An 11,156-nucleotide genomic window follows, 5' to 3' on the forward strand; every position below is an offset into this window, starting at 1 on the left:
GATTATTTAGTTTCCAATTATTTTTTGGTCTATTTTCCCCTGGCTTTTTATTAAATGTTATTTTGATTGCATTATGGTCTGAAAAGGATGCATTTACTATTTCTGCCTTACTGCATTTGATTTTGAGGTTTTTATGCCCTAGTATATGATCAATTTTTGTATAGGTTCCATGAACTGCTGAGAAGAAAGTATATTCCTTCCTGTCTCCATTTAGCTTTCGCCAAAGATCTATCATATCAAACTTTTCTAGTATTCTATTTACCTCTTTGACTTCTTTCTTATTTATTTTGTGGTTTGATTTATCTAATTCTGAGAGTGCAAGGTTGAGATCTCCTGCTATTATAGTTTTGCTATTTCCTCTTGCAGCTCTCTTAATTTCTCTTTTAAGAATTTAGATGCTGCACCACTTGGTGCATATATGTTTAATATTGATACTACTTCATTATTGATGCTGCCCTTTAGCAGGATATAATGCCCTTCCTTATCTCTTTTAATTAGATCAATTTTTGTTTTTGCTTGATCTGAGATGAGGATGGCTACTCCTGCTTTTTTGGTTTTGCCTGAAGCATAATAGATTCTGCTCCACCCTTTTACTTTTAGTTTGAATGTCTCACCCTGTTTCAGGTGTGTTTCCTGTAAACAACACATAGTAGGATTCTGACTTTTAATCCAGTCTGCTAACTGCTTCCTCTTTATGAGGCAGTTTGCCCCATTCACATTTATGGTTAGAAGGACTAATTCTATATTGCTTGCCATCCTATTAACCCCTGCTTATGCTTTTCCCCTTTCCTTCCCTCTTACCCCCCTACCCAGTATTAAACTTGTGAACAGCCCTCCCTTTTTAGGATCCGTCCCCCACCTTAAAGTTCCTCCCCTTATTTTACCCGTTTTCCTCCAAATTTCTGTATTCCCTTCCCCTTAGTTTACTCCTTCCCTTTCACTTTTCAATGAAGTGGAAGAAGTTTCACCATAAATCGAATATGTCTATTGACACACGCTATGTTCATCTCCCTCCTTTCTTTCTCTCAGATACAATAGGTTACCTTTGCCTCTTCATGAGATGTAGTACCACCATTTTACACTTTTTTATGATATAATTTCCTTTCCACCTCTAGTTTCTTAGACAAATTGTACATATGTTCTTTACATATTTTTTTGGCAGAAGTATAGTTCTCAAGATTTCTTTTTACCTTTTTAGAAATCTCTTGAGTTCTGTATTTGAAGATCAAACCTTTTATGTAGGTCTGGTTTTTTCATCAAAAATAGATGGAATTCATTTATTTCGTTAAATGTCCATCTTCTTCCCTGGAAAACGATGCTCATTCTTGCTGGGTAAGTTATTCTTGGCTGCATACCAAGTTCCTTAGCCTTTCGGAATATCATGTTCCAGGCCCTGCGTTCTTTTAATGTGGATGCTGCTAGATCCTGGGTTATCCTTATTGTGGATCCTCCATATCTGAATTGCTTTTTTCTAGCAGCTTCCAATATCTTTTCCTTTGTCTGATGGTTCTTGAACTTGGCCACTATATTTCTTGGCGTTTTGATTTTAGGGTCCCTTTCAGTAGGTGATCGATGAATTTTTTCAATGTCTATTTTACCCTCTGTTTCCAGAATGTCTGAGCAGTTCTCTTTGATAATTTTCTCGAAAATGGTGTCCAAGCTCTTTTTTTCCTCCCATTTTTCAGGGAGACCGATTATTCTCAAATTTTCTCTCCTGGATCTGTTTTCCAGGTCTGTTGTCTTTCTGGTAAGGTACTTGACATTCTTTTCAATTGTTTCATTTCTCTGGTTTTGCTTGACTACCTCTTGGTTTCTCCTTGAGTCATTCATTTCTACTTGTTCCAGTCTAATTTTCAATGATGTATTTTCTTCACTCACTTTTTTTATATCTCTTTGTAACTGTCCAATTGAGTATTATCTTCTATGGAATTTTTTTCCATTTTATCCATTTTATTTTTTAGAGAGCTGTTTTCTTTTTCCAGCTCACTAATCCTGTTTTCTTTGGAGTTGTTTACCTTTTCCAGCTCACTAATCCTGTTTTCCTTGGAGTTGTTTACCATTTCCAGATCACTAATCTTGTTTGTCAATGATTTGATTTCTTTATCCACTCTGTCTTTGAATGCATGGGATGACTTCTCCAGGCTCTCTTGCCAAGCTTCCCTTTCCTTTTCCCATTTCTCTTCCAGCTCTCTTGTGAGAGCCTTTTTGATTTCCTCTATGAGGCCTTTTGTATTGAGGAGCAGCTCATATCCCTCTTAGGGGATACATCTGGGGACAGTCTGTTCCTAGTCTCCTCAGCATTTGAAGTTTGCTCCCTCTCCACACAGAAGCTGTCAATGGTTAGAGCCCTTTTGAATTTTTTGTTCATTTTGTCAGAGTAGGAATCAAAGAAAACAAACTGACAAGAGAAACAATTGGTCTGTTTTGCGGGGGATGGGGCTGGATGGTATTAATGGGCTTCCTCTACAGACTGGGGGTAGGGCAGCAGAGAGCCACTAACAGAACAGCAGTGACTGTACTGAGTCTGCGCTCTGAGGCTCTGAGAACGCACCGAGTCAGTCCAGGTGGGGGTTGGGGGTGGCCAGGCTCTGAGAGACGCTGGCTTTCTGGGGTTTTAATCTTCACCTCCGGTGTTTACACCCTCTCTGCTGCTCCTGGCTTGCTGCCAAGATGGAGCATCCACACTGGGGCAAAAGCCCTTTCGCAGAAACGGCAGAGATCACACCCTTCCCCCTCTGGTCTGAGCTGTGTGAACTGCCTGTCTTGCTCTGGCTGCCTGCCCTCAGTCTGCGCCCAGTCTGATTGACCCTCCCCCGAGCAAACACAGACCTTTTCTGGCGACTTTCAAGGATGTCTTCTCTTGGTGATTATTTGTGGATTTCTTTCTGGGTCAAGCATTAAGTCAGAGGCTTGTCATGAAGTAAGTTCTGAGAGAAAATGAGGAGCTCAAGCAGCTGTCTGCTTCCACGCCGCCATCTTGGCTGGAAGTCCTCCACTTCATAATTTTAAAATAAAATCTTTTATTTTTTAAAATCTCTTTTTAGGCCTTCCCTGTTCTGCCTGGGAGTTTAGGTCTGTCCTCAGGTCCTTCCCTGGTTTTCCCTTCCAGTCCCTCCAGGCTCTCCCCTTTTCACCTTGTGAGCTCAGATCTCTCCCTTTCCACCACTCCCCTGAGCTCAGCTCTCTCCCCTTTTCTCCCTGATAGGTCAGATCTCTCCCCCCTTTTCCCCGGCAAACTCGGAACTCTCCTCTTTTTTTCCCTTGCACCTGAGCTCTCTCTGCATTCCTGCACCGAAGCCTGTGCTTGCAGCTCCCAGGAAGCCTGGAGCCAGAGGGAATGCGCCCTGGGAGCCTCGGACCTCCTCAGGAGGTTGTGACATTCAAGGAAGTGACTGTGGACATCACCCAGGAGGAGTGGGGGCTCTTGGACCCCTCTCAGAAGGAGATGTTCAAGGAGGTCATGGTGGAGAATGCCCGGAACCTGCTTTCCTTGGGGCTTCCAGTTCCCAGAGAAAAGATGATCTCTTATTTTGAGCAAAGGGAAGCACTGTGCATGCTGGACCAAGAAGACCTGAGGTGCTGCCCTCCAGAGCTCAGATTTGAAATGAAAGAAACTCCTGCAGAGCTAAGCCATTCTGTGCTAGAAACTCCCAAGCAACTATTCATGGAGCCTGTGACTTTACTTGGAGAGAAAGCTGTGCAAGACAGGAGAGAATCCAGCTTAGAGAGAGGCACTGTGAATGTACTGAATGTGGAAAAGGTTTTATGAAAAAGGAAAATCTTATTGTACAATCGAGAATCCACACAGGAGGGAAACCTAATGAATGTAACCAGGGTGGAAAGGCTTTTAAAAGCAAGGAAGGACTTACTGGACCTCAGAGAATCAACACTGGAGAAAAATCTTATGAATGTAACCAGTGTGAAAAGGCTTTTAGACAAAAGGGACATCTTACTGTACATCAGAGAATCCACACCAGAGAAAAACCTTATGAATGTAACCACTGTGGAAAGGCTTTTAGACAAAAGACAGATCTTATTGTACATCAGAGAATCCACACAGGAGAGAAACCTAAGGAATGTAACCAGGGTGGAAAGGCTTTTAGAAGCAAGGAAGGTCTTACTGGACCTCAGAGAATCCACACTGAAGAAAAACCTTATGAATGTAACCAGTGTGGAAAGGCTTTTAGACAAAAGACAGATCTTACTGTACATCAGAGAATCCACACTGGAGAAAAGCCTTATGAATGTAATCAGTGTGGAAAGGCCTTTAGAGACAAGAAAGCTCTTAGTGTACATCAGAGAATCCACACTGGTAAGAAACGTTATGAATGTAACTGGTGTGGAATGTCTTTTAGACAAAAGGAAAAACTTGTTATACATCAAAGAATCCACACTGGTGAGAAACCTTATAAATGTAACCAGTGTGGAAAGGCCTTTAGAAGCAAGGGAGTTTTTATTGGACATCAGATAATCCACACTGGAGAGCAACCTTATGAATGTAACCAGTGTGGAAAGGCTTTTAGACAAAAGAGAGGTCTTACTGCACATCAGAAAATTCACACTGGAGAGAAACCTTATGAATGTAACCAGTGTGGAAAGGCCTTTAGAAGCAAGAGAGATCTTACTGTACATCAGAGAATCCACACTGGAGAGAAACCTTATGAATGTAACCAGTGTGGAAAGGCCTTTAGAAGCAAGATAGGTTTTATTGGACATCAGAGAATCCACACTGGAGAAAAGCCTTATGAATGTAACCAGTGTGGAAAGGGTTTTAGAAATAAGGGATATCTTACTGTACATCAGAGAACCCACACTGGAGAGAAACCTTATGAATGTAATCAGTGTGGAAAGGCCTTTAGAAGCAAGAGAGATCTTACTGTACATCAGAGAATCCACACTGGAGAGAAACCTTATGAATGTAACCAGTGTGGAAAGGCCTTTAGAAGCAAGATAGGTTTTATTGGACATCAGAGAATCCACACTGGAGAAAAGCCTTATGAATGTAACCAGTGTGGAAAGGGTTTTAGAGATAAGGGATATCTTACTGTACATCAGAAAACCCACACTGGTGAGAAACCTTATGAATGTAACTGGTGTGGAAAGTCTTTTATACAAAAGGGAAAACTTGTTATACATCAGAGAATCCACACTGGTGAGAAACCTTATAAATGTAACCAGTGTGGAAAGGCTTTTAGACAAAAGAGAAAACTTGTTATACATCAGAGAATCCACACTGGAGAGAAACCTTATGAATGTAACTTTTGTGGAAAGGCTTTTAGATATAATTCTAGTTTTACTGACCACAAGCGTACCCACACTTAAGAGAAACTTTATAACTGTAATCATTGTTATAAAGTTTTTGCAAATAGAGGATTTCTTATTAGATATGAAAGAACCCATCTGATAAAGGTCTCATTTCCAAAATATAAAGAGAATTGACTCTATAAGAAATCAAGCCATTCTCCAATTGATAGATGGTCAAAGGATATAAATAGACAATTCTCAGATGAAAAAATTGAAATTATTTCTAGCCATATGAAAAGGTGCTCTTAAGTCATTATTAATCAGAGAAATGCAAATTAAGACAACTCTGAGATAGAACTACATACCTGTAAGATTGGCTAGAATGACAGGGAAAGATAATGTGGAATGATGAAGGGGATGTGGGAATACAGGGACACTGATACAATGTTCGTGGAATTGTAAATACATCTAGCCATTCTGGAGAGCAATTTGGAACTGTGATCAAAAAATTATCAAACTGTGCATATTCTTTGACCCAGCAGTGTTACTACTGGGCTTATATCCCAAAGAGATCTTAAAGAAGGGAAAGGTACCTGTATGTGCAAGAAGGTTTGTGGCAGCCCTCTTTGTAGTGGACAGAAACTGGAAACTGAGTGGATGCTCATCAATTGAAGAATGGCTGAATAAATTGTTGTGTATGAATAATATGGAATATTATTGTTCTGTAAGAAATGACCAGCAGGAGGATTTCAGAAAGGCCTGGAGAGATTTACATGAACTGATGCTGAGTGAAGTAAGCAGAACCAGGAGATTGTTGTATACTTCAACAACAATACTATATGATGATCAATTCTGATGGATGTGGCCATTTTCAACAATGAGATGAACCAAATCAGTTCCAATAGAGCAGTAATGAACTGAACCAGCTACACCCAGCAAAAGAACTCTGGGACATGACTATGAACCACTACACAGAATTCCCAATCCCTCTATTTTGTCTGCCTTCATTTTTGATTTCCTTCACAGGCTAATTGTACACTATTTCAAAGTCCAATTCTTTTTGTACAGCAAAACAAGTGTTTGGTCATGTATACATATATTGTATTTTATACTCTAACATATTTAACATGTATTGGTTAACCTGCCATCTGGGAGGGGTGGGAAGAGGGGAAAAATTAGAACAAAAGGTTTGGCAATTGTCAATGTTGTAAAATTACCTATGCATACATCTGGTAAATAAAAACTATTAATAAATAAATAAAACCACACAGATGTACTGTGAAAAAAAAATCTCTTTTTAATTAAAGGTCTTTATTTTCAAAATATATGCATAGATAATTTTCAACATTCACTCTTGCAAAACCCTGTGTTCCAAATTTTTCCCTCCCTTCTCCTGCTCCCTCCCCTCGATGGCAAGTAATCCAATGTATATTAAACATGTGCAATTCTTCTATACTTATTTCCACAATTATCATGCTGCACAAGAAGAATCAGATCAAAAAGGAAAAAAAAAATAAGAAAACAAAATCCAAGCAAACAACAACAAAAAAAGTGAAAATACTCTGTTATGATCCATAATTAGTTCCCACAGTCCTCTCTCTGGGTGTGGATAGCTCTCTCCATCACAAGATCATTGGAACTGGCCTGAATGACCTCATTATTGAAAAATGCCACATCCATCAGAATTGATTGTCATAATCTTGTTTCTGTGTACGATGATCTGGTTCTGCTCATTTCACTTAGCATCAGTTCATGTAAGTCACTCTCTGGAATCATCCTGCTGATCTTTTCTTACAGAACAATAATTTCCATAACATTCATATACCATAACTTATTCAGCCATTCTCCAATTGATAGGCTTCCAATCAGTTTCCAGTTTCTAGCCACTACAAAAAGGGCTGCCACAAACATTTTTGCACATGTAGGTCCCCTTCCCTCCTTCATGATCTCTTTGGGATACAAGCCCAGTAGAGATACTGCTGGATCAAAGGGTATGTACAGTTTGAAAGCTCTTTCTCTACAGAATGGTTGGAGTAGTTCTCAACTTCACCAGCAATGTATTAGTGCTTTCCCACAAATCCTTCAACATTCATCACTATCTTAAAAAAAAAAACAAAAAAAAAACTTTTAATTGATGCCAAATTGGAACTGGAACATACCAAAAGTTCAGACTAACAAAATAGCTTTCCTTCTTGTTGGCTAGGAGATATGAGTGTGACAGTAAGACTAACCCTAACTCTTTTATATGCACATTTAGCTCTGTTTCATTATCCACTTAAAAGGCTCTTTATCACTTTGCAATAGGAGAAAAGCTATTGTAAAAGTCTACATGTATATGCTTTTTTAAGGGGAAGTCAGGATTGCTGGAAAAGGTTTCCTAAGAATTCATATGGGTTGTTTGGCACCCAGCAGATCAGACTGTGTATGCTCAAAGGTCTGGGCCTTTATTTGACAGTCATTATATATTTCATAAGCTTTTTTGAAAAATTATTTGAAATAGTGGCCATTTGTGAACAAGGTAGTATGGTATAAAGTGTTCTAGGTTTGGAATCAAGAGGACTGGAGTTCACATTATGCCACAGTTACTAGCTATGCTAGCCTGGGCAAGCTCCCTCAGGCGCAGGTGGCAACTAGATGGCACAGTGGATAGCGTGTTGGACCTGTAGTCAGAAGACTTCTCTCTGGTGTAAGATGCTTACTACCTGTGTGACCCTGGGCAAGTCACTTAACTTTGTAGAATGAGCTGGAGAAGGAAATGACAAACCAATACAGTATTTTTGCCAAGAAACCCCAAATGGGATTACAGAGAGTCAGATATAATTGAAAAACAGTTGAACAACAACAAATAGGCTCAGTTTCTTTATCTGAAAAATGGAGAAATTGAATTTAACAGCTTCCACAGTAACTTCAGCTTTAAATCTATAAAATTTATCTAATATCTGACAAAATATTTGTACGATTGCTTTTTTCTTTATTGAGTTTCTTTTTAGCTATACCAATCCTCCCATTAAAGCTTTTTTTTTCTTAAAAAGAATTAGTGGATGAAGATGGAGATCCTGAGTACTACAAGATTCTCTGCCACCTTTCTCTTTCCTTTTCTCAGCGTGAGGACATTCTCAGGTAAAGGAACTTTCAGACCTTGTACTATGTTCCCCAGGAAGACATTTTTGCCATTAGGTATCCAGTTAACATGGAACTAAATCAATGTCATTGTTTGGATATTCATAGCTATATATTTTTAACTAATGATACCAGATATTTGATCTTTTGTTAAGTTATTATCTTTGCCTTGGTTGTTAATTTCTCTGAGTTAACATTTATTAAGCAGCTACACTGCCATATTCCAGGCAGTATAAGAGAGGCAAAGACAAAAGCAAGTCCTATCCATTCCTGAAGAAGCTTATATTCTTAAACACATATGAGCATATGTATATATTCATGCAAACAGATATAAGGATGGGAAGAAGTGAGGTACTGTGGAGGTTGGGGAGAAGCTGGACTTGGAGTCACTGAACTGAGATCAAATCCTAACCCTGACACTTAACTACACGTGTAACCTTTGGCAAGTTACTTTAGCTCTAGGTCCAAGGAGGTTAATGATTAATCAGTAAAATGAGGGGTTCTACTAGATGATCTCTTAGGGTCTTGCCAGCCATAAATCTGTGATAGTATAAAAATATTAGCATCTGGTATGACTAGAATAGGCTTCATATTGAAGATGATGCTTGAATTGAGTTTTGAAGGAAACCAGTTATTCCAAGAGGTAAATGTGAAAAGGGAATACGTTCCAGACATTGAGGAAAGCCAATGCAAAATCACAGACAGGAATGTTATGCTTGCAGGATAACAAGACCTGTTCCATCTGAATAACAGTGCACGAAGAAGAATAATGTATATAAAGGGTGGAAAAGTTGAATGAGATCAATTTGTAAAGAGCTTTATGTGCTAAAGAGTTTGTATTTTGTCCTGGAGATAACAATAATAATGGTAATAATAATTCATATTAATATAGTGCTGTAAGGTTTGCAAAGTGCTTTACATATATTATTGCATAGTACAGGTGTCATTTTCAGACATATAATATGATACTTTGACAGAAAGCTGGGAACAGTGAACACAAGAGAGTGATCAGCTCCAGAAAAAAAAAAAAATCTTGATAGTCTTGAACACTGTACAGAGTCTAAGAAGGTGAAAATCAGCTCTCTTTAGCTCATTTAAACAAATGACGACTATTCTAAATGGCCAGATTGTTGATATTATAGAAAATGTTGACATTTCTCTGAAGGAATCTTGCATAGGCATTTTTCCACTTTGTTAACATTGAGCTTAGTTTCTTTGGAAAGAACAGAAAACAGCTTATCACAAGTGCCCTAGAAGTCAGAAAAAACCTGTAACAGTTCACACAAATCTAGATTAAGATGCAAAATGTTATGGACCAGAACTTGAAACAAGGTGGTAAGTCAGTGGAATTGATAGAGACAAGTTATCTAATTTAGCATGGTGCTTAACAATTCTCTAGTTCAGTACATGTACTTAGTACTTACTATAATTCCACAAGATTCAGATCTATGATGAGAGAGGATATAATCTCAGACAAACTCAGCCAGAAGGAGAATTAGGGAAGGCCAGACAAGTGGTGGCAAGCTGTCCTCCTTTGATTCTCCACTGAAACCAAGATCCAGAAGGCCTTCAGAAAAACTAGCTGAGCCCCAAGTGAAAGAGACAAGGCTTTGAAAGAGACAATAAGGGATATAGACCTTAACATCTGTCTGCATTTGGGGTGATTACTGAACTGAAACAAAGGCTGCCTCCAGAGACCCCCAGGAAACCCCAACAAGAGAAGATTAAATCTTAGAATATTACAGCAAAATATGATCAAAGGCATTACTGTGAATTTTTAGTTCAAGATAGGGTCTCATTTTCTTGTCAAAATTGTTATTGAAAAGAATGGTTCACTTACTGTAATCATAAGTTTCTTGGATTAAAAATCTATCTGGAGAGTGCATACACACATGAAACCAGGTATTGTTTGTCGCAAGTTCCAAAAATTAATTTTTGAAGGAAATTATATTAAACTTGTATCATACTCAGCTCTTCTGATCCTAGCAAGTCAAATCAACAAATACTTATTAAATATTTTCTATACTGTGTGTTCTGAGGATAAAAATGCAAGCCAAGAGAAAGACAATCCCTACTTAGGAGAAAACAATGTATAAAAAGAAGAAAACATTTTAGGGAATGGGGTGAGGAGGGAGGAATTATAGGGAAAGACCCAATTTAGGCCACAATAGCAACAAGACCTATCAGAAAAATTTTGGATTTTTGTTCCTGAGAAAGATGCAGGCTGATAGTAAGTACAGGTGCTAAAAACATAATTTGGTCATAAAAAAATACATTTAGTCACTTTGGAGACTTTATCCTTTAAAAAAAAATCTGTTACTACCCTGAAATATGACAAAATTTCATTTTAGAATGTATTGATCTATGCCAGTAGTACAGAGACACAAAGACTGTGTGTGGTCTTGAAGATAAAGCTTTAGTTTTGAGAGGTCTTTCCACAAGTTATAACAGAGGACTTTTTTTTTTTTAATTAGTGGTATAAGTTCAAAAAACCTTCCTGCCAGGTTTGCCACTTCTTCCTGCACTGTAATAAAAATGATTATTGAAAAAAACCATGAAATTTGAAAGGGATAAATATAAGTACTTATGCTTGATTGTCACAACCAACTTTGCATGTACAAGATAGAAGAGGTTCAGTTGTTAGTGATAAAAAAAGATTTAGGGGTTTTATAGAACTGTAAGTTCAATATGTGTGAAAAGTGTGACGTAGCAACCAAAAAGTCAATATAATCATGACCTACATTAAGAAAGACGTGGCTTTGAAGATGAAGGAGATGATAGTCTCACTGTAC

General features: G+C 38.3%; 1 protein-coding gene across 1 annotated transcript; it reads left to right on the forward strand.

Moving 5' to 3' along the window:
* Nucleotides 1–2,875: 2,875 nt before the first annotated feature.
* On the forward strand, nucleotides 2,876–9,246 carry LOC141550886 (uncharacterized). Its single transcript, XM_074281994.1, is given in 2 exon segments — nucleotides 2,876–3,662; nucleotides 3,665–9,246. Coding segments are annotated over 2 exon segments (1,983 nt in total). The 5' UTR covers nucleotides 2,876–3,337; the 3' UTR covers nucleotides 5,323–9,246.
* The last annotated feature ends 1,910 nt before the right edge of the window (nucleotides 9,247–11,156 follow it).

The sequence above is a fragment of the Sminthopsis crassicaudata genome, chromosome 1, assembly GCF_048593235.1.
Source record: "Sminthopsis crassicaudata isolate SCR6 chromosome 1, ASM4859323v1, whole genome shotgun sequence".
Taxonomy (NCBI): domain Eukaryota; kingdom Metazoa; phylum Chordata; class Mammalia; order Dasyuromorphia; family Dasyuridae; genus Sminthopsis; species Sminthopsis crassicaudata.